The following is a 25028-nucleotide window of genomic DNA, read 5'->3' as shown; positions in this document are numbered from 1 at the left end:
AGAGTATACACTAAAAAATAATGGCTCTACAGTTGGAATAGCATTGAAAGAGCTGTAAGATAGCAAGAGAGATGCTGCTATAATCCATTCGTGCAGAACGCGAGGCAGCACCTCCCTGAAAACTGGACAGAACCTGCTCTGACTGTATACACTGTGCCCAGCTCCAACCTCAAGAGAAACTGTCGTCTTCTCTCTGTCTCTCGTCCTGTCTATCTGTCTCTCGTTGGCTCTAATTAATGGTGGCCCCCTCCCAGTAGGCATCCAGTGTTTCCATAGCAACTTGCTCTGCAGTCAATACTGGCCTCTCGTCTCCATAGTAACAGTGAGTTGGGATGCGAGTGGTTCTGTCTCTGTGATTTGGGCTGCAGTGTGTGGGAGAGGGCTGCATACACACACACGCATGAAAACAAACATCCACAAACACTCCATATCAGCTAAAACAATCCACATGACCTCTACTAACAAATTTGAGAATATAAGTGGCCACAGACAAAAAAACTCACATGCTGAGACATGTAGAGATGCTAATAGACTTTAATTATTTAAAACTATTTCCATTAGAAAAACAAATCATACATTAATCAGTAACTCCAACAGACACCCTGTCTTAAACATTTTAAACTTATCACATTCCATGGCATAACTCTGTAAAAAAAAAAAAAAAAAAAAAAATATATATATATATATATATATATATATATATATATATATATATATATATATATATATATATATATATATATATATATATATATATATATATATATATATCAGAGGTGTCAAGTAACGAAGTACAAATACTTCGTTACTGTACTTAAGTAGAAATTTGGGGTATCCATACTTTACTTGAGTGATTATTTTTCAGCCGACTTTTTACTTCTACTCCTTACATTTTCAGGCAAGTATCTGTACTTTCTACTCCTTACATTTTAAAAATAGCTTTGTTACTGCTATTTAATTTTCGGCTTGTTTTCATTCCGGCTTGTCATCATAAAAAAAAAAAAAAAAAAACCTATCCAGATAAATCGCGCCATCCGGATGTAGTGAATTTGATTGCGCTTAAATTTCACATGAAACCAGGGTCAGACCGTTCTCCTTCCGTCTTTCAGCGCGCTCTTCAATCCACAGAGGCGAAGACCGCGAACGGAGCAGCGCATGCGCACTTAAACAAACAGAGGACACAAGGTATGTGTTTATCGATACACAGTAAATTTGACCGAGTAAAATTTACTCAAATTGAAGAAAATTTTACTCTATGCCAGATAACATTTGGTCCCTCTCTAAAAAGAGTAAAAGTTACTCTTTTGATAGAGTTGTTTTTCCAGAGTTCATTTTGCTCAATTTAGTGTTCATATTTTACTCTTTCATGTTATATTTGACTCTATTTAGTGTTATTTCAAATTAACTCTTGTACTATTTTACTCAGTTCAGTGCTACATGAAATTGACTCTTGCTACTTTTTAACTCTGTTCAGAGGAACTACAAATTTACTCTACCACAATTTACTTCCCCTCCGGAGTTGTTTATCATCAGTTATGTGTGAACTACAAAGAATAAGTAACTCTATCCAGAGTTATTCCTCTGAATTACACCATTCATATTTTACCCTCAAAAAGCCTTAAAATTAATTACTTGCTTTTCAGTATTAAAATAAAACAAAAAACAACAAACAATATACTCATGTCTCAATTTTATTTTTTCAAGCTCCTCCTCTTCAAACAACATTACACTTAAACATAATTCACTTGTCATTGTGAATGTGTCATCATGTTGTAATTGTGAAAAAAAAAAAAAATGATAACAATGGATGAGATGAAAAAGAATTACATGAAACTATATGGTACAATAAACAAATCAGAATCACAACCATAAGACATCAGAATGTCAAACAACTTGTGGTGCAAAATATCCTTAATCTCCAAAACATAAGGTGCTTCTGTGGTATGTGCAACTTTGTAAGCATGGATATGTTCATCTAAACACATTGTTTTCAGTGCAGTTGTTATTAAAAGGATGTGCTCATCTTTAATAACAATATTCTGGATTACATAAAACACAGGCATGTCATTTTGAACTTGAACACAAACTGCCAACCCTGACCGATAAGTGTTTCCACAGCGCTTGACCCACTTCACATTTAGGACCTTAGTCCACACAGGCACATTAAGTTTTCCAGCCATCTCAGCACCAACTTCCATTTCATTCAATGGGACCATTTTCCCGGGACCAAATTTCATGGCATTAGGATCAAATGTTTGCCAAATGTAAGCCATTTGGCACTGGTGTTTCTTTGCTAAAGTTTTCGTTATGTTTTTAAAGCTTTTCAGCTGCTTTTTAAAAACATTATGTTTCGCTTCATAACGCATACACCAACTATGTATCAGTGGTCCAATTTTCTGCATACAACTGGGGTAATGCACCATAAAATGATGCTTTGGCAATAAGTTCTTATCAGGAAACAACTGCTTAAACAAACTGTGGTGTTCTGTAATCAGATGTTTCAAATAAATGGTGATACCAGTGGATATAACTGAAGAAAACACAATACTGACTATCTGAAGCAATAAAATGAACAAATACCAGTGTTGATCATTAGGATGCACAAGATCTCCAAACATGATGGGCAGATAACGCAATAAACACCAGCTCTGAGTGGCATTTAAGCCCAAGTCATTGGAACCCTCTCTTAATTGTATACCAGGAGGTTTGTTGTTTTGTTCCATGAAGCCATAGTTGAAACTCTGAATTCTTCTGTCTACTTCTGCTGATGTGGTGTAATTTTCTATCAGGTGCTGAATTAGTAATTTCATCTCAAATTGAGCAACCCCCTTTAATATGTCGTGCATAATATCGACTGAAAAATTTGAAGTTGTGTGGAAATATTGCAACGAATTTAAAAGGCAAGACTTTTTTACTCCCATTACATAAGGCAGACTGGGATTGCTCTGCATCGTCTGGCAGTGTTCAGCATGAAGTTCTTTAGTTCGCACTGTCATCTTTGGACTATCTTCACTGAACACTGTCTGAAAGTCCTCTTTCTCTAGTAGGCAAAAGCGGCAACAGTACCTGGCACTAAATGATTCCACAAAACCAAACAAGGAATGGACACCAAGGTTGTCACCAGTAACCTGGACAATGGTTCCATAAACTGTCTGATCAAATAAAGGAATCTGAATTCCAATGGTTTCCAGTGTTGAGATATCCTGGACAAGTGGCTCTAGTATTTTATCAAACCCATAGGTTTTGATATCTTGTGCATGAAATAAAGTGACTAAATGTATATTTAGTAAACTCGAATTGTATTTAGGGGAAATATTTCTAAGGGTAAAATAGATAGCTCCTAACTTATGTATTCCTCGTTTTGATCCAAGGGGGTTTGAGCATTCAAATTCATCAAAAAAAAGCTGGATCTGAACTGCATGTCTTTGTTTTGAGAAGAGTGCATGCCTCTTAAAGAATTCTCCATCGTGTATGTCATAAAGACAATTTGGTCTTTGTTGTGAATCTCTCGCCATCATATCTGTAATGCTAGGGTGTCTATAAATGGACTGTAAAGTCTCAAGAATTGGTATATATACAAATTTATCCTTAACAATGGTTTGGGCAAAAGTTCCAGTTGTTCTGTTACGCCGCGTTGCAAATCTTGTTCCAAGAACATATTCAACAGGATCTATTTTCCCCCATTTGTCTGAAAAGTACCGCATTCTCTTGCTTTCAGTGTTTAATGTCGCAAAAGGATTTTGTATTTTTTCAAAAAACTGATCTATTTGAGACTCGACAACACTTTTTATGGGCTCCTCTAAGGATAGGCTGTTTTTCACTGATTCTTGAGTTTCACTATGAATATCTCCAATCACTTCTTCTAGAGCACCAACAACATAGTTAATAGTTGTCTCTGCGACACCAGCAACTTTAAGTTCAGCCACCACTGTTGCACAACTGTTTACTATATTTGTTTTTAAGAGTGCAGACTCACAAGGCGGATTTTGGTTTGATAAAACACCTACATCATCTAATGAAATGGAGTTGGCGGTGGATGAGCTTTCACCAGAATCAATGCGTGAACGGTCAATTGCACAACACTTGCTGAGATGCTTTCGTAATCCAGAAAAACTATGGTAAACATGTGAACAACCTCTTTGAGCACATTTTAACTTGAGACTTTTTCCTGGACAAAGGCCATGAACTAACTTGAAGTGCCTTATAAGGGCATTGGCATTAGCATGCCCCTTTTTACAAATGAAACAAATCATCTGCTCACTGGAGGATTCTAGCTCTCAACTCGGATACTCTGGGATTTACCTTGGTGGTTTCAACATCTATATCATAGACTGCGGTTTGCAGAAAGCTAAACACATTGGTCAATTCCTGACAGTATGAAGTCCCAAAGACAAAGTGAGCTTTGAAAAGCTCATCAACACAGGCCAATGAATTAGAAGCCTTACAGGGTAGAGCATGTTGGTCAATCACAATAAACCAAGAATGGATCCTACTTTTGTTCGGCCCAACAGCGAGTAGATACGGCTGGAGTCTCTCTCCAATACTGTCCAAGTGCCCTTGGATACTGTTACCGGTCTGTGAAAGAATGAAAACACATTAGTGCCAGTGTGACTTAACAGTAAGGGCCCCCCTTTACACTTTACGTTTAGATTGTTAAAATAGGGCCCTTGAAGTAAATATACAGCATTCATAAAGACACAGTGACGCCTTCCACCAAAGTTTCTGTATTACACACTTTCGGGAGATCATTACTAAATATGTGCTAAGTAGAAAAGAATACCACAAGAACAATAATTTGGAGGACAAGTGATCTTTTAGAGAAGTAAGCAAGTCTGAGAAATAAGCAAGTTCAAGTTCACACAGTGACAAAACATTGTAAAACAGTGTAATTTGATCTGTTAAATCAGTAGCTTCACCTTGATGAATTTCACAAGATGATCACATGCTTGTTTGGCTGAGATCTTTCCCGGTCTCTTGCGGCCTTGACTTGAGGGTGGCAAAAGGTGAACCAGCATCAGAATGGAAGACATGTCGCTGTCCCACCCTAGAAACACAGAAGACAAATTAAACATTTTTTAGTATTTAGGCAGAAGGGGTTGAGCATAACCTCCAAATCACTTGAGGTGCTGGTATAAATAAATTAACCACTCCAGTATTTTAGTTAATACTGCACACAGATTCAGTATTAAGAGCACATTCATGGCCTAGTCTCGATGAATACAGATGTGTGGATGAATTTAGGTTAAACCTCCAAATATATTGAACATACAGCTAAACTTTACCTACAAAATATCAAAGATGCTTTTGTTATTCAGACTCCCATATTAAAACCATTTCAAACTATAAATATGCATCTACAAATCCTATGTAATGGATATAGAGTGTAAATTTAAAGCAATTTAAAGTGTAGATCTGAGTAAAGCTATGCTTGTCATGAATGTGTAACTTCCCTTTTAAATAATTTAAAGTGTGCCACAATGTAGATACGGTACCTTCTTCAACTTCAGTGGCTTCAGCATTTTGGATGAGGTCTTGGAGCTCACTAGTCTGTGTGAGGCCACGGCTCTGTGCAATAACCTTTGGTTTTATGTTGGTAGACCACTTCTCCAACAACTTTGCAGAGGTCGCATCACCAAACAAAAGTCCAAAATCTTGATTAATCTGCCAAAGATAATTAAAGTAGGTACCATAGAAGGAACTGACTTTGTTTACCTAACAAATCTCTGTTACTGCAGAACAACAATAGCACTTGATTTCATATTTGTCTGTTTTCATATTTTAAGAATTTAAGTCTCACATACCAAGCCTGGTATATCCAGGAATCGTGAGAAAACTGATAGAATATCAGCAGACTTTTTAGGGTCATGCAGCAGCTTCTGGCGATAGGCCAGCGTTAACTTCATCTTTTCCTTTACCACTGCCTCATCAGCTGTATGCTTCATCAGGGCTATTGCTTCCTGACAATGACGGTCTTCAGTCAAATAGCAGTCTTCTTTGTAGGATTGTCTGTCAGCAGTTGGCCCACCTGAAAGTGTTTAAAACAATATGAAAACCAAATTTGTTTAGTTCCTTATCTTTCCAAAGCACAACACATTAATGCCAAAACTAGATAAATGACACAAAATAACATGTGAAACATGCATATATCCCAGAATGCCATCTGAATTTGCCCAATGTTGATGATTATGCAAAAAATGTTTGCATTAAAAAAAGAACAGAGATGCTATGTAACATGAGACCTCATTCACAATGTGGCTTAATTACAGATGCATAAAAGCATTGACTTAACATAAAATCTCACACCTGTTTGTGGTTGCCGTGGACGCTTCATCCGTCCCTCTGATGCTTCTTTCTGCAGAGTTTTAATTCTCCACGCCAAATATCCACTTCCATCTTCTGCATTGTAATAATGCTCCTATTACCAGAACAATAAACAGACCAAGTAGTTATACATTACCAGATTAAGGCAATAAATGCCATATCAATTATAATGCAGATATTCTTTATTCTGCAATATACATAATGTCTCCTCCTCCGGTACAACAAAAATATTGAGAGACTACTACTACTTACATATCCAAGCTTGCTCCTGGGGTCAGCCAAGCATGGGAAGAGGGAAATGATTCCTTTCGCATATTCTTCCTTCAAACGTCGGGAAGGGCTTGTTCTACACACACACACACACACACACACACACACACACAAACCAAAGCAATTATAATTATAACACATAACATCATAAACAACAATTTACAAACTACTGTATGAACAACTTACCCATGTTCATTTGTTAAATGTGCTACCAAAATTTTCACCATGTCACGTCTTCGGGTATCGGACAGACCTTTGGTGCGGGTATATTCGTTTATAATCTTTTCACCTCCAGGGCTGGTCTTTAGAATCTCTTCAATCATCTGGAGGGGGAATGATGCGATATTGTTCAGGGATTATAAATTAACAACTGACAAGTGTACATAGCTCCAAATATTTTTATTTTTTAAGTCATTCTATATAGATGTAATTCAGAGGCAAGATTGGAGATCCTTACCTTGGCAAGACGATGTTCCTCAGCTAGATTTTTTTCAGGAGGGCTTGTAATCAACATTGCAGTGTCATCAGACTCTGATGTACCTTCATCTCCTAATGAGCTTGAGCTTAAAGAATCTTCAATATAAACCATATCAATGGTCTGATTATCTGTTCATGCTACTGTGGCAGCATACTACACAGCTATTAAGAATTAATCCAATAGCCATATTAGCTTATGCAAATCAGTGAATTGGTGAATATTACTGAATGTCAAACAATTTACCATCAATGTTTGCTGTGCCTGGGATGACAATTTCTAATACACCAAGATCTGGTCGTGTCAGCAGATATACGAATGCTTCCTCATCAACTTCTGTCTTCGAGTCATCAAAGACTTTCACATCCATTGTAGGAAGATCAAATTTATTGGCAACTAAAGGAAGACACACCAATGGAAAATTGACACAGAAGCCAGCAATGCCAAAGGAACTACAACAGTTATTTTTTAATCCCATAATATACATTCATACACTTAATATATTACCTAAAAAATAATAATAAATTTAGACTGAAAGGTATTTATGATGTTAACAATGTTAAAGTTTATCTCTTACCACATTCCAAAAATGATTGAAATGTAAAAGGTTTTGAAGAAAAAATATATCTCTTGCTGTCTTTGAACTTCACTCTGATAACATTGTTGGTCTGCATCCTGAAAGAACCAAAAAGACAAAGTTAAACAAGGCGATAACACTCACAGTCAGAGGAAGAAAAGAACATTCATTAGTGCACTACACAACAGGTATTTTTTATATGTAATAACTGTCCAATAGTTCTGTTAAGGCAAGGTGCTCAATATATCTTTATTCGGATGGTAATTGTTTCTCATGAGAAATAAATCTGCATGCACTTCAGTGATGAATCTCATGCATTCGTGGTGATTTATTCACAGAGGAGGAGTGAGTTTTATGATCCTACAAACCAGGGAACGCGCTGCTCAAGTGTAATAATGTAATAGGCCATTCTTGGAATTTTTAATAAGTACGATTTGATTTAATAAGAAATTAATATCCTATTTGTTGCGTAATTATTTACATCTGTTAAAAACAAAGAAGATACATATAATTGAACTTTCTTTTTAACTCAAAATGATGTATGTCATTTAAAAAAAATGAATTTGTGAACTTATTTACATACGAAAAACAAAGTTGCTTGGTTTACATTTTTAATGTGTAAGGCTATATTATGTTAAAATTTAAAGCCCATTTCTAATGTTTACCCGTTTATTTCCCTCTTTCTCCTTTCAACTGATTAATATTCTGCTTGTAAATACTTCCCAGGATTTCTGTAATAAAAGTGTACATATTACAAATGCATGCAAATACAGTGAAGCAACAGTGCAGTGGTCAAAAGGGATTCAAACAGTGAATTATGAAATGAAACACCAAGATTCTAGATTTAGACGGTAATAAAATCACCAAATATCCCATGTAAATAATGAAAACATCTTACATTCCTATCAGAAACAATTATCGTACAAAGAGGGGTAAGTTAATGCACATAAAAATGGCCTCAGGCAATAACGGTTAACATTAACTCTATACCGAGTCAAGTACATGTGGTGCACGACTCCAGATGCTTGTCACAAAAGATTAGCGGACGAACATTTGATCAACAGATATCGTAAGCTTTTTTTACCTGTGTCAATTAACGTTAACGTTTGTAATCTAACAACATTATATGCTAGCTATTTGCTTTCAATATAACTTAGTTCTCAGTCAACAGGAGAAAGCGATCTTTAATCACTCTCTATAAAAAAACTGCCAAAATGATCTAACGTTAAGCTAAAAACAGAGGCGAATATTATAAAAATGAATACGACTTTACTTACTTTACAATCCAGCAGAAACACACGTTATCTTCTCAAATCGAAGCAGCAGTGGTCAATGGCAATGACTGTAATGGCGGAACGAAACGAAACTTTGGGAAGAGAACAGTTAACGTTAGAGCAGAAACAAATTATTATACTGTGTTCGGCAGTGGACAAAAAGGAGTCAACGGCGAATTCTGAATTGTCACACCCCAAAATTCTAGATTCATACGGTCAAAGATGACAAAATATATTAAAAAAATCTGTAAATGCTGAAAATACCTTACATCCCCACAGTAACCCTCCGAATCGGGATAATAATGCATATCAAAATAGCCTCCCAGCAATGCAAGTTAATTACGGCTAACGTTGACTTTTACTCTATACCGAGTCAAGTACATGTGGTGGCATGTGGCGCACATTTCGATCACTTGTCACAATACTTATGTGGACAAACATTTAACGTTAATAGGCTATAGCGTACTTACTGATGTCAATTAATGTTAGTTATTTTTATATTAACTTAGCTGTTTGCATTAAAGATTACTTAGTCTAATTTATTTCTGACATGGCACAACTTAGTGCTCAAGCTAACATGAGAAAGCGATGTAATATGCAAAAAAAAAAAAAAAAAAATGACGAAATGTCCTGAGCTAATAACGGGTGAATATTATGAAAAATATATGAATAACGTTACCAAGACTTTGAAACTATATTTACTTTACCATCCAGCAGAAAGCAAAGCAGCAGCGGTCGACGGCCGTGACTAATAAGATGGCGGATAAACGAAACTTTGGGAAGAGAACAGTTATGGGAGGAGTCACTGCAGTTACTCTGTGATTTTGCTCCCACTCTACTGATAAATTTGACTCTGTACACTCAAAATAGAGCAAAAACAACTATTTTTGAGGAAAAAAAATGTAACTCTGGAAAAACTACTCAGCCATTTTTCCTGTGTAGATTGTTAGAATATCTGTGCAGTTCTTTGTCATAAATACAGTTTACAAAAGGTCACGAGGTAGCAGTCGGTTTCTCATCTGTAAAGTTTTCGCTCATCACACCACAGCCGTTTTCTCCAGCGAAAATCTAACCCTTAACACATATGAAGGAACACATCCTTTAATTACACTTACTTAAATATACTTAATTTAATCATACGTACTTTATACATACACTACTGTGCAAAAGTCTTAGACACGTTAGTATTTTCACTTAAAAGAATGGTGTTTGGACAGTTATTTATATATTTTGTTGTAGTTTGTCAGTATAAAATATCAGTTTACATTTCCAAACATTCATTTTGCCATTGTCAGACTGCTTGTGCATTCAAAATCGCACTAGATTATTATTAAAATTAATGGCAAATTGATATTTCCTACTGACACACTACAGCAAAAGATATAAATAACTGGCTTAAAACCCTTTTTGGGGAGAAAATACAAATTTTTCCATAAGACTTTTGCACAGTACTGTATTTTAAAAACGACATTGTTGCTACTTTATAAGGAATGACCATACAGTAATTCACAGAACTGATTTAAGACAGTGACAGACAGCACTCATCTTAACTAAATCAGAGTGAGTGGCAGAGATACAGTAGAAACATTATGTGTGGTTTTGTATTAAATAATGACCCAGATTGTGAAATACATTTATTAGCCTTAGATTAAGGGAAGCACAACTTGCACAACAAGCTATGGATTTATTTTAAATATTTGTAATGTTCTTTAAAGTTATCCATAGTTTTTTTGTGGTTCTTTTTTTTAAAGTATCAGTTCAGGCACCGTTTAGGAGCCGGTACCGTTTTAAAAGTATTGAAAAGGCACTGGACCCTACTTAAAACTTATTATTTCTCACTGGCTCATTTACCAAATGAGTGCTTTTTCTTCGTCCTCCACAAATTAAGCTACTGTAGGTAGTTCGGTAGCGAGACGTTTTAATAAATTAGCGTTTTCGATTGACGATGTGATTGACAATGTTGTGATAAGTAAGCTATACCAACTTTGTAACTCGTTCCCCCCCGGACACTGGACATAGCAGACGTATGTACCAAATACAAGAAGCTATCAATCAAGAAAGCATCAGGATTATGATTTCTTTTTCAGTTTTAGTTTTTGATTAATCACAAGTTATTGATGACAAGCCTCTGAAGTTTGACTTTTTGCACCATAACAATACTTATTGGCAACTAGTCATCATATCTCTAGTCCTTTAATGTATTTGCATTGTACTAAAGTGCGTTCATTTTAAATGGGCATATATGCGGCTGATGAAGTCCTGAAGGTCGAAACGTTGCTTGATTAAATTCCTCTGGAGCAGTAGTTTTCAGTGTTCAGACTTCACTTCTTTATTTGTCTATATCATTTAGTTGTCTTGCACCTGCGTCCTAATTGGATGTTTGGGATGTGCACACCATTTTTGTATTTTCATATATGCGGCTGAAACAGGAAGCCTAGTGCATCCCAAATTTTTCAGCATGAACATTTTAATATAACATTATAGTCATTATGGCCTATGGCCTTTAGAAAAATGTTTTTTTTGAGACGGTGGGGTAGTGCACAATAGGCCCCTGTGGTGCGGCCTAAGTTTTGTTCTTAATGGCATTTTTTTCCCCTTACATTACTTTTACTTTTATACTTTAAGTAGTTTTTTAAACCAGTACTTTTACACTTTTACTTGAGTAAAAAGCTTGAGTTGATACTTCAACTTCTACAAAAGTCTTTTTAAACCCTAGTATCTATACTTCTACTTGAGTAATGAATGCCAGTACTTTTGACACCACTGATATATATATATATATATATAGAGAGAGAGAGAGAGAGAGAGAGAGAGAGAGAGAGAGAGAGAGAGAGAGAGAGAGAGAGAGATAGATAGATAGATAGATAGATAGATAGATAGATAGATAGATAAATATATATATAGTATCTGTAAAAAAGATTCAATAAGATACAAGTTTTCAGCTTTTCTACTTCAAAATTTCATGTATAATTCAATTTGTTAAATTATTAGCAGTTTTTGAGTTAAAATTACTTCTACGCCATTTTTTTTCAGCGTGCCAGAAAAACAATACTTCAAAACAGTGGTGATGCCTTTATATTCTTCAAATAAACCTAACTGTCATGTTTTAATATTTTACCTTATGAATATGTTGTTCATACAGTACTGTATATATAAAACCCATACTGTCCATAATATGTCGAAATTGAAAAAATACTAAGGTTCAAAGCTATAATCTCTAATCTAACATAAAAATAATTAAATATTAATTCATAATAAGAATTATTAAAGATAATTCTTGTAATTTTACACTCATATTCACAATAGGAAACATTTGATTATTGGAAAGCAAATCCAGTCTATGTGTGCTAGTTATTTCTTATCACACACAAAGGAAAAGTACAATGAACAGGAAAAAATGAGCTGACATGCCAAGTAATTCTTCCTAATCAGGTGCTGAACGGATGACAGGAGGAAAAATAAGAGAAAAGAAAGGAGGGATTTTGTCATTTCATGAGTGGAGATAAATCCTGAAAGAAGGATTAAAGCAGTAGTGCCACCCAAAAAAGAAAACCAAGAAGAAAGAGGAGAGACAGAGAAGATGGGACAAAAGAGGAAATCAGAGTGATGAGATAAATGAGAATGTGTGTGTATCTAGAAATATAATGAGCACTCGAGCCATTTTACGGGCTAATCACCAATCAAAACACAAGGATCTGCAATGACCATCAAACTAGCCGGGAAATAGAGAAAAAGTGTGTGCAGATGAGCGTGTATGAATAAAACGGTTGTTAATGCACATCCTGATTTGCACATACTTGACTTTTAGGAAGGTGAAGTGTTTGTACAGAGTACATGTGCTAATCAAAACCCAGAGGGAAATTAATTTGCTTTGTGGCACAAAAGTTGCTCTTTCATAGCTCATGAACCTAATGGATTTCTCAGTTATATTTTAAATATAATCTTTTACATGAGAAACAAATTAGAAAATAGCATTGACTTTCAGTAATAAGAAGTTAATGTGACTAGCATAGCCCAGATAATTGGACTTAAAAAAAAAAAAAATGTGATATGTGACATAATTTACAAGCCACTGATTTCTTTCAGTGGTTAAAACACTGATTGATCGATTATATATGATGCTGAATTTTCAGTAGATCACTATATGAGACACAAACACATAAGCATTTGTGAGTAAACTATATATTAATTTCACATTATGTATATTGTTGGTCCTACTTAGTTTAACTACTGGGTGAACTATCCCTTTAAAGCTGCAGTAGGTAACTTTTGTAAAAATATACTTTTTACATATTTGTTAAACCTGTCATTATGTCCTGACAGTAGAATATGAGACAGATAATCTGTGAAAAAAATCAAGCTCCTCTGGCTCCTCCCAGTGGTCCTATTGCCATTTGCAGTCATGGACCACTCCCGGTAAGAAACAACCAATCAGAGCTGCGGTCCGTAACTTTGTTTGTGTTCAAAATGTAGAAAAATGTATATAATAAGCGAGTACACCATGAATCCATTTTCCAAACCGTGTTTTTAGCTTGTCCTGAATCACTAGGGTGCACCTATAATAAGTGTTTATATTCAGACTATTTTAGATTGCTTCGGGGGTACCGCGAAGACATAAGCAGAGAGAAGTAGTTCTTCCGCAAGACGCAAGCAGTTCTGTTTATTAACCGCTAGAGCGTCAAAAGTTACCGCAGCTTTAAAACATTTAAATGCTTTATGAACATGATCATTTTGGTCACCCAACATACTAGGTCGCCATTCAGAAGACCAGAAAATAATCTGGTTCCTGAAGCAAATCCTATTACGTACAGCTAATTAATAATATTAAATGTCAACTGTCCTGACTGCCTTAAATTGAGTTCAGATTTGCTCATTTACTTCAATCAAAAGGAGATTTCATGATGAATTAAATTCATCAAAATCTTCCAAATTTAAAAAGGCCAAATTATCTGCATGAATTTTACAGCTCTATACTCCAAGGGGCCATTCACACATAATGCATTTTTTATAAATAAATAAAAATCACAAGACGCTTTGTCTAGAAATGAGTTTATTAAAATATTAAATGCTTTAATTTGAGCACGGTGTCTTCAGAATACCATATGACAGTTAAACATGTCCATCTAGAATGTTTACATAGAAAAACAATGGAAAAGCAGAGCAGTGGAATGGAAAACTGGCTTTTTGTGGAAAATTATCTGAGCTCATATCTAAAGTAACAACTAAAAACTTTCCTGAACTATTAGCTATGAACGAGCAATCTCTGAGCAATAAACATTTTCCTCAGGGAGTAGATCTGGACACACGCACACACACACACACACACCATGTGTGGTGCATTGCATCTCACATCTCTGATCAACCACTGGAAGCAATAACATCACACTTCAACTGCAGATATTTGTTTACATGGTATATATATGTGCGCGTGTGTGATGGAAGTGGACATACTGTCATCCATCTGCGTTTGGAATGAGAGGTGAATGTATGAGGAGAGAAACACAGCTTGTCTAATCTGCCTCAGGCACACACATACACACACACACAAACAGAAATAGTGTTTCTCTGTCCTACTCTCCATATGTCTCTCTTTTCCACTACATGAAATAGCTTTCATTTTCTTTACTTGGCCTCTAATAATGCCTCCATTTTGCATTTTCTCTATCTGCTCTCTTCATTTCTTTTTTCATTCTGTCTATAAAATATCCTTCTTGATTTCTACCTCTACAGTGAAATACAATGCAACTAATCATATAATTGTGCATAATTGGAGGGGGGGGGGGTGTTAAGATAATTATTAACAATCGCAAAAGAAAGTGGTTTGAGTTTAGCACAAAGTGTTTTTTTCCCTATTTATTTATCATTCTATTGTTCTGTCTGTCTATCAATTTATCCGTCCATCATTCTATCATATCCATTCATTCATCCAGCAATACTTATATCATTATGTCTGTTTATCCATCATCCATTGTTTTATCATTCTTTTATTGATTAATCATCCATCCATTCATGTCTTGTTCTGTAATTTTGTCTATCTGTCTATCCATACATTCATCTTTTGTTCTGTCAGTCCTTCCATTGTTCTATCATTCTCCCTTTCTACCCATCCAGCCCTCCATCCATCTATCTGTCTTTCTATTGTTCTGTCTGTCTATCTAGCCATCCTTCTGTCATTCAGTCTTTCCATCCATCCATATCCATCCGTCAATTTATCATTCTGCCTTTCTGTCCATTCATATATCTATTGTTCTGTCTATTGTTCTATCAGTCTATCTTAAAGGCACAGTATTAAAATGGTGGAAAATGGATATGTGAAAAATTAAAGGAAACAAAATAGTAAAATATGACCCCTTTAACATTACTTTACAAGGATACAGGATCTTCATGATGTCTTGAACATCATTCTGCCTTCCAGGCAGGAAGAGTTTGATGTGGGTTGGTTGCTGTGGGGTAGTTTCTGGAATTTTCTCAGGACTTACTGGGTGACAGGAACAGATGCTTTCACATGAACACATTTATTTCAAAGCAGTATGTATACAGCATCCCACAAAACTATTTACGTTTTCTGCCAGGGTGTTGGTGTCAGATGATGTAATTTTAATCTGTATGTGACAGCAGTTCGGGTCAGTGTTTATGTAAAGCCTGCAGTCAGTCAGCGGAGCGCCTAAATCTTTAATAAGACAAAATACACAGGTCCCAAAATCATCTCTCCAAATCCCCATCTGCAACTCTCTCTCTCTCACACACAGACACACAAGCATTCACACATGAAAACACACACAGAACAAACCAGAAACAAGAGCGGTCTGGGACACATGGGCAGTAACATTACTGCTTTGTCCCCGAACAATGTCTGTGTATACGTAAGAGAGAAAGTGCTGGAAATACATTTGAAATGCACTAATTCAGTGTTTACTGTGAATAACTTATTGTTGTTTAATTAATGCCTTTAGTTGTCAGTTTTGCCAAAGAAGGAGAACTTACTAGGATATAATAAGATCAATAATATGGTGGTGTGCAACCACACATCACAGATTTTATTTCTGGATTATGCTGGTCTAAATTTATTAACCCGTGCTTGTGAATTTGAATTAAATTTGCAACAGGAAGTTCAACTGGAATATGAATTCAAATAACAGGAAGCATTTTACTGAATTGCATTTTAAAGAATTTCAACACAGGTAATGCATTATGTGGAAAGTCTTCTTCAATCCTGGTCCTAATAACTTACTGATCAATCAACCAACCAACCAACCAATCAATCAATCAATCAATCAATCAATCAATCAATCAATCAAATCAATTTCTTCTTTCATGCATCCATCAATCCATCCATTTACCTATTCATCATATTTATAAATCCATCTGTTCATACAGTCTACATATTAATAGTCTACATATTAATATATTCATTCATCCATCCTCCAACCATCCATCAGTTTGTCTGTAAAGCCTATGAACTTTCAAACTTCTGTCAAACTTTGTCAAGTCATCATTCAAAATGTCTTATCGCAAACAGTTATGTGACCTCTCAAATTTTAATGCATTTTAACAAATCTGCATCCCAATTGCAACCTGAAATCAAATTCCATTAAAAATTCCATAATCGAATATGAATTCTCAATTAAATTCTGATGCAGAACTCCGTTCCAATACATGCAGACACTTAGATGATAACTTTGAAATGACATGCACTGTCTACAAACATTGAGAGTGAGGTAAGTTAACGTGTCTCATACTTCAGAATATCCCACACACTGAGACCATCACATCCCAAATTTCATTTTGCAGTGATTGATATGATTGATATGAGCAGAATTCTGACTGTCTGAGACCAAGAAATCATGACTGCAGTATTACATAACTCCAGCTCTTGTTAGAACGCTGCTGTGTATGTTTGATACTAACAAGGGAGCTATCAACACTTTGATGAACTGACAGCTCAATGAGCTCACCCACATGGACAGCAACATAAGAATCTTTTTTTTTTAAGCATTCTGTTAGATTTTGTATAATAGTGTGTATTAACTCACATGGTCAGGAAAGAGACCATGAAAATAGAAGATACAGACTTAGTGGATTGATATTGATACCATAATTATATTTGTCAATTTAAATCTGTTCTTTTAATTTAATATGGGACTTTTTCTCTGAAAAAAAAAATCCACGGGATGCAAATACTGGCATCGGCATATCATGTAATATATATAATTAAAATATATAATCAATTTACAACCCTGTTATTTCATCCACGGTCCTCATTAAAAAGCAAAGAAATCTGATAGGAGGCTCATTCTCTCTATCCTCGCTCTCTACTCTTTTTCTCATTTACTTTTCAGAGTGAGTGTAAGAGCCAGAGGGCAAAGGAAGGAGAGGGAAAATGAAGAAAACGACCAGACAGAAAATTAAAGTTGATATGCAATTTTACCATCCAATCCTCAGCTGCTTCCCTCTTTCTGTTGAAGTATTATATAACCGGGTCCTAGGCATGGTAATTAGGAAGCTTTAGGTATTAGCTAAAACCAAAGACAAGAACAAAGGAACAGTAAGAGAGTGTGTGTGTGGGCATCCTTCACCACTTTAATAAGGTTGAGACATAAGCAAGCTTTGTTTTTGATCAGTCAGACAGCACTGAACTTCAATACTCCTGACCTGTGAGTGTGTGTATGCAAATTACAAGTAAAACCAATAGTGTGTGCCTGATACATTCAATTGGACTGATTGTTGATCATTTAATAGAAAGTTGCTATGCAGCATCTTTACTTAAGAAGATTCTTTTCTATTCTGGTGCAGAGCACAGATTAATTTTCTAAAGTGATTAATAGAGAATTTCCTGTGTGTGTGGATACTTAGGGATACCTTGAGAACAAACCTGAAATACAGAAATACTTAAAATAATAAATATAGATATAATTTTCATTTAAAAAAAAAATGCAAAAGTCAGATTTGAAATAGTATTTACAAATCTATTCTTTTCATCAGGGCAGAGAATTTTTTTCTGTACACACCGAAAGTGCAACAGGTACTGTTTGAAAAACTAAATCTATACAGAAATCAATCAATAAAATGCAGTGTTGATAATTAACAAATTATTGTTTAAATTAAATAGTAATGTAAAGATGGCAAACACAAATTATAATATAAAATTAGAATTTCCACTTTTTTTTCAAAACATTGCCATTTTATATGTTGCATTTCAAAATTAATGTTGTCAAAGCTTCAATATTGTATGTGGGTAAATGTATTTCATACACTCCTTTAATTCACACAAACACACATAACAAACTATTGTGTACTATAGGGGCCTTTGCTTAAAAGCCTGGAAGAACTGATGGTTGGTAAAATTGATTAATATTATGATATGGGTTAGCCCGTAGAAAATACAATTAACCTTATAAAAAGACATGTCTATGGTAAAACTTCATTCAGACAGCTAGGTAAACATGAGAAGATAGACTGAAGACTTGTTTGTATCCTGGGTCAGCAGAGTGAATCCACACAATATCAGACAAAGCTCCCACTTCTTCACCACAGACAAGTGTGACACTCACTGAAGCAATCTGTGTGTGTGTGTGTGTGTGTGTATGAGGAGGGAGCCCTGTGTATGCAGACAGCGTTTCTATGGAAACGGATGTGGGTGATTGATGGAACGTGTCAGGCTGAAACCTAAATCATACACAACTACATATGTGTGTGTGAGAGAGAGACAGACAGAGAGTGGGCACAGTGATGGTTTAATGTTTTTGAGTGTTTAAGAGTGTTTTAATATGCCAGAATGTTATGAATGTGAGTGTTTGTATGTCATGAGGGGAGGATTGAGATACTGTAGTATATTCATTAAATGCTCTTTAAATATATCAACGTTTAATTATCATTGTATATATATATACACACACAAAACCTCAATTTACTATTGTATATATGTACATTGACGCACCATTGGAGCACTGCTTTGTACACTATTGTGTGTGTGTGTGTCTATATATATACATACACACACACACACACACAAACATGCTAGCATTTAACTAGTTTTCATTACCATTACCAGATATATTATACTTTTTGTTTTAAGCATAAACTCAAGACTTTTCCAGACTTAATCTTTAATTTGCATAAAATATGCTAGCAAGCAAGCAAGCGCAAGGTTGGGGGTTCGATTCCCCGATGTATATATAAATTCTATTTAATATTTACCTTAACCCTAAAGAATGTAAAGTAATTGAATTAAAAAATAGACATGAAAAAGCAAAACACATGTGAAAAAGCCCTAGGCACAAACAAAAACTGAACATTATATTCTACTCACTATCATGTGTCAAGACGCAGAGTCTCACAGGAATAACTAAAGGCACGGTGTCGTGCTCAAGGACACATGCTGATGGAAGACCTCCAGTTTACAGATCAACCTGCTGCAAGGCTCTTTTTACTTTTACATTCTCATTTTAACTTTTAGAAAGTTCTATTATGAGCACATATCATAAAGTGGTGATATCAAACTTGATATTCTTCACCCATCAGTGGACTGAATACACTTGAAGCTTTGATCAATGACTAATAGTTGCGAGACAATAACACGACTGCAAAACTCCGCTCAGAGTTTAGGTGTTTTAATCTTGTGCATCAACCTGAAGTGGAGTTATCAGAGTCATAAATGACCTCGAAAAAGTCCATACATTTTTGTGATAGTTCACCTAAAAATGAAAAGTCTGTCATAATTTACTCTCCCGTACATTATTCCAAAACTGTGTCTTTCTTCTGTAGAACACAAAAGAAAATTTTCTGAAGAATGTTTGTAGTCAAAAGGTTAATAGCAACCATTGACATCCATAGCATGGAGGGGAAAAAATACAATGGATGTCAATGGCTGCCATCAACTGTTTATTTGCCAGTATATCAAAATATCATATTTAGTGTCTTTCTGTCTTTTTTGAGTTAATGATGACCCTTTTCATATTTGGGTGAACTATCCCTTTAATAATGACACCGTTAAGGATAAAGTGTGTAATATTTTTCTTTCCCAGCTTAATGTGCAGAGGCATAAAAACACAAATCAGTTGTTGAAGGGTGTTTGAAAAAACAGATTAACAAGATGTTTGAAAACATGAATCAGAATCTGTAACTTATTTACCATATATACCTTAACATCCGGACTCCTCTATCCTCTCAGTACTGAGTTAATAGCTAAAGCTGCAAATTACACCAGAACAGAAGGAGAGATGACCTTGTTTCTCCATAACCGAAAGCATAAAACAACTTAACAGGCTTTGCTAAGGAGAAAGCTGTGCTCAGTGTGATTGTTTTCTCTAGCTCATAACCTCCCTCTTTCCTTCTTGAGGCTAGATAGTTGTAAAAACAACACAAGATGCATGTATTTTTGGATGTATATTTTTAAATGTTGCGGTCATCATGTAAATCAAGCCTCTGGAATGTGAATGACACTAATGTGGTCCTGAAAATGTCGAGAACACACTCTCTCACATACACACACACACACACACACACACACTGCAGACCTAATCTGTGCTGCCCTGACATACTGATGAATAAACTATGAGGGGAGGAAACTGAACTGACTGTTACACTATTAACATGAGAGAAAGAGATTAAATATAAATGGCTCTGTGATTTCTGCTGTGATGAAAGGTTAGATTGTACGGACATATTTCCTAGGAGTTTTAATAGTCAAAACATCTATTAGCAGGCTTTTAACATGCAAAAAAAATAAAAATACACACACACTGTTGTTTCTGTGCTGTGACATATGATGAATAATTCTTGCAGTAGTGCATTGTGAGATTGAGTGAAAGCAACTCAAGGTTCAAATGACTCATTTAAGGATAAACGGAAAAAACACTTTACATCTGTGGCCCCTTATATGAGTAAACATGAGTCAGATGCTCGTAGCACGTCATCTGTGCTGTCATTTTCTTCCAGTCTTCATTAAGGGATGAGACAGATGTTGAAGTTATTCAAATTTAGAATTAATCTCTACCCAAGAGGTAAAGATTGACTCATATGGGTGGCTGTTTCCAAGTACACGTCTACTTAAATACAGATCCACAAAAAATACAGGCATTTTTTTAAGGGAGCTAAAAGTCGAACATTTGGGCGGCATTGTGTAAATATTTCCACATAGTGGCGAAGAGATGTGGAGAAGTGTTTAAACTAACCATTTTAGGAGGGCATGATGGAGTCCTGACTTTCATAAAGAATATCTCTTTGGATTTGAGACATTAGTCTTTGCAACTTTACAGATCTTCTTTAAGCACCAAGAGCTTGTAAAACTCCAAAAAGAAAGAAAAAACTGAAATCGCATCATATGACCCCTTTAAAGTAAAAATATTAGACTCAGTGTTGTTCCTCACCTCCAAGAGAACCTGGGGCAGCAGTTTGGCAGTATTCTTAGAGACCTTCCACAGGTCGCTCTCCTCCACCAGCATGGCATCCAGGGTTCCCTTCTCCAAAACCACATCAAACACACCATCAGGGAAGGCCAGTCACCAGGCGTCCATGCACAGCCAGCTGAGCTGAGTGTAGTCCTTGTGTCTCTCCACCAAACTCTCCACACAAATGCTGGAGTAATCCACATCAGTGATGGAGGTGTAGCCAGCCTAGTACATACAGTAGCTCAGAGCACTATTACCACAACCTGAGAAAGAAACAGAGAGTCTGGCGAGTGAAAAACAGTTTGAGAGTTATATTACTGGTCATTTCAGAATTACTCTTGCAAATAAATGTGGTTGTCAACTCTCTACTTCATTCAAAAACTGTAAGACCAAGCACAACAGAATAGAACTGAAAGACATGTTTAAAAGTGAAACAGCATGATGTCACAGACATCTGTCTGACACATAAGAGCACAGAAAAATAACGGGAAAAACTTTCTGGACTGAAAGTAAGAAAACATCCTCTGTGTGAATGATAATGCTAAGCTAGTGTTGGCCAAAAAATGATGAAAGTGAGAGTCTTGAACACTCTTATATTAAAATGTGCTAACCAGGTGACATTTTGAATAAAACGCTGTCAGATGATTAAAAATCATCAATCTAACCAGAGGTGTGAATGACAGGAAGTCATATGTTGTGACTTCCTGTAGTGGCACGGGGTCGGGAGTCTCAGCTCTTGAGGCGAGAGCAACTTTAATTATCGCCTCCTTCATTAGTCTAATTAAAGAGTTCTTAACAAGCAATTTCACAGAGGGCGTTTAATCAAACGTATTTTCTTTCTTTCCAATTTTTTTTTTTTTTACACTTCTTCACCTCTGTCTGTAGTCAACACATCGCTCTTCTCACTTAACACTGCATGTAAAGATATAGTTATGAAGTAATTTTTCACAGGAACGTTGCTGCACTCTCAGTGTTATCTGGAAGCTCGCATGCTGCAGTCTCAGCAGGACGACAGGCGCTTCCCTGGAGGCACCTAACAGTACGTTTAAACCAGAGTGTCTCAAACTCTATTTATAGCTCTTTATAGAGCATTTATCTCGCTCATGCTGCCACTCTTCTCCCAGATCTCATTACAAAACCATTCTGTGCAAGTGTGCCAGTCTGTGACAACATACAAAAAAAGTGTTGTTGTTGTTGTTTTTTGAGCATATCAAAACCCAAGTCCACTTCAGTAAAACAACCCTTAATTTCTGTGCAAATAGTTTGTTATTGTCACTAAAATAAAACTGTGACTTGCCATTAAAAATAATAATATCACGTGGAATTGCAGTCTGTTTGCTTGGACAATAACTTTTGGATTTTGGGGCAAGACTGTTTAGATTAATGGCAGAGAAGGTTTTCTATTTAGGATTTCTATTTTCTATTTAAGTCTAATATCTTTTTAAATGTTTATGGTGTGCACAGAAACCTTGAACATGAGACTCAGCTGTTTGTGTGTTCAGAGGGAAAGAAAAGAGAGAAACAAATAGACAGAGGGAGTGAGTGTTCCCGAGATGCCAACCGCTGCCCTATCTCCACTCATAAACACTCCTTGTTTCCGCTCTCTCCATGACATCACCAGCTACACATGGCCTCTGACCTTTATTATCCCTGCCTCGGTCTGGATCTCCCTCTTCAGTGCTTTCATTCTGGCAACAAGGACCAGGGAATTTCCAGAGCGGAGGAGACACTTACTAACGGGACAGAATGCTAAAGTTAGTCTGACATATCACACATAGCATTCCATCATTCCTTGCTCTCTCACTCTCTCCTTCTCCACATAGGGAGACGGAAAAAATGATTCCAGCGTTTCAGATGGTCACGAGACACTTCGGACAAACATCACAAGACCCAGAGACTCGAGCAGAACGTGTCATACACAGATCTCTAGGTAATATGTCTCTGGAACAGAAAGCAGTCTCTTGGATTCACTGTATAAACTCTTTCACCAGTCAGGGTCCAGTTTCACGAAATCATCTCTCTTTCTTTTTTTTCTGAAAGTAAATGTTAAAATTAGAAAATGTTGCAAATCTCAGGCAGCTAAACAGTTTCACCCATACTGTGAGTGAGGATCAGTGGAAGTTTTTATCCTTGAGGAGCCGAATGTGGCTCATCCATGCTTCCTATAATGCCCCAGTGCTGCAGAGACAGTGTAAATGATTTAGCACAATGATGTCATACCAAGTGGAGCATGAAACTTTAAAGTATTACACAACACCAGCAGAATTAAGATATGACTACAACAAGCCTTTCAAAATAAACTAGTAACACAATGATGTCAGCCAGATTGTGTGTGTGTGTGTGTGTGTGTGTGTGTGTGTGTGTGTGTGTGTGTGTGTGTATATATATATATATATATATATATATATATATATATATATATATATATATATATATATATATATATATATATATATATGTATATATAACATGTTTTTTTTGCCCATTATTTTGAGATTACTTGAAAATAACTGTCTGATTATTAAAGTGGAATCTACTTGCAATATAATTCTTCAAGTGTGTAGAATCAATTACAATTATTTTTTAAAATGCATCCAAATATATTTTTTTAAATGTATGCCGTAACTTTCATTACAACAACTTAATACCAAAAAAAAAAAAAGTATATCCCTCATATCACCCACAATTAGGTAGAACCTAACCAAATTAGACCAGTACCAACAGGAACAGGTTACACAACATGCCTTCATCCTCAAAATCTACACAAAGTACATACTACATTACATTTGGATTTACACGTAAATTGCAATCACAAAGTTAATTTTACCTAATTAATTTCAATTGAAATGAATTTAAACCGGTGTCATTTTCATAAAGCTGAGCCTAGTATGCAGTATATGGTAATATACATTTTAATGTTTTTTTTTTTTGTGTGCGTTTGTGTGTTCTACGATAAACAATAATAGTGCCATTATGTATTTCCATTGGATCACGAAGCAAAACCAGCCAAGAACCACAAATACAAATGTCATGCTTGGCCAATGAAAAACCTATTGTGATTGTTCACACAACAGATAGAAACAAAGCAGTTCTTCTGCAGGTCTGTAATGAAAGTACTAGACAGAAACGCAAGAAGCAATACAGATCAGCATCTAAATGAGAGAAAACCCACTGTGTACCATTCAATGTTTTTATCCATAAAGACCCTCACACACACACTCTCTCGTATAGTTCCCGGAAATGTCAGCTTCACAGAGGGAGCGGCTCTGTTGCCTAGGTGATGCGAGATAGAGCGCAGCAGACCGACTCCCACAGGGCTTTGTTTACCAGCCTCCCAAAGCATGCTGGGAATAGCAGATACACAAAAACACATGAACACACAAGAACAGAGAGAGAGAGAGAGAGAAAATAACCATCATCAGCAGTGCTGTAATTAGGTCACGAGAGTGCAAACATGTAGGATGAGAGGAGTGGCAAGCACATGTGCGTAAAGCTCTAAACATGTTCTTTCCACTATGAGCATGATGTGTCACTCACACATACAGAGACACTGACATCATCTGTCACACACTCACTGAAATATTCTCAGATGAACCATTTACCCAAACTAACTCTTTGCTAATGAACTTAGAGGTAACTTTTGTCACGAGGACACCAATGCATGACATAATCGGCAACAAGACATAATTGATGGAATGGTGTGTGTGAAATTGACTGTCAGG

The 25028-nt window shown here is 35.9% G+C and overlaps 1 protein-coding gene and 1 pseudogene across 2 annotated transcripts; both read right to left on the bottom strand.

Annotated features, from left to right (window-relative positions):
• LOC113041156 (EEF1A lysine methyltransferase 4-like) overlaps positions 1–24649 on the bottom strand; it is a 38800-nt pseudogene extending 14151 nt beyond the window's left edge.
• On the bottom strand, positions 1679–9851 carry LOC113037857 (uncharacterized). Of its 2 annotated transcripts, XM_026195204.1 has the most exons (12): positions 9625–9851; positions 8921–9009; positions 7644–7741; positions 7313–7462; positions 7049–7164; positions 6778–6914; positions 6574–6667; positions 6304–6415; positions 5802–6025; positions 5493–5661; positions 4917–5044; positions 1679–4575 (listed from the first exon to the last, which is right to left on the bottom strand). In XM_026195204.1, the coding sequence occupies exons 3-12, from the start codon at positions 7738–7740 to the stop codon at positions 4258–4260; spliced, it is 1545 nt and encodes a 514-aa protein (XP_026050989.1). In that variant the 5' UTR covers position 7741; positions 8921–9009; positions 9625–9851; the 3' UTR covers positions 1679–4257. The 2 variants fall into 2 exon arrangements, with proteins under 2 accessions (XP_026050989.1, XP_026050987.1); XM_026195202.1 differs by lacking the exon at positions 9625–9851 and having other exon boundaries at positions 8921–9169.
• Positions 24650–25028: the final 379 nt, after the last annotated feature.

This window comes from Carassius auratus, chromosome 2 (genome assembly GCF_003368295.1).
Source record: "Carassius auratus strain Wakin chromosome 2, ASM336829v1, whole genome shotgun sequence".
NCBI lineage: Eukaryota > Metazoa > Chordata > Actinopteri > Cypriniformes > Cyprinidae > Carassius > Carassius auratus.
This window is presented reverse-complemented; position numbering and strand designations above follow the sequence as displayed.

Coding starts and splice junctions, on each gene's coding strand:
- LOC113037857 (XM_026195204.1), bottom strand. CDS start 7,740: ATGCAGACCAACAATGTTATCAGAGTGAAGTTCAAAGACAGCAAGAGA. Junction 7,165..7,312: donor AGGCACAGCAAACATTGATG/GTAAATTGTTTG, acceptor TTTATATTGAAG/ATTCTTTAAGCTCAAGCTCA. Junction 5,045..5,492: donor AGCCACTGAAGTTGAAGAAG/GTACCGTATCTA, acceptor CTGTGTTTCTAG/GGTGGGACAGCGACATGTCT.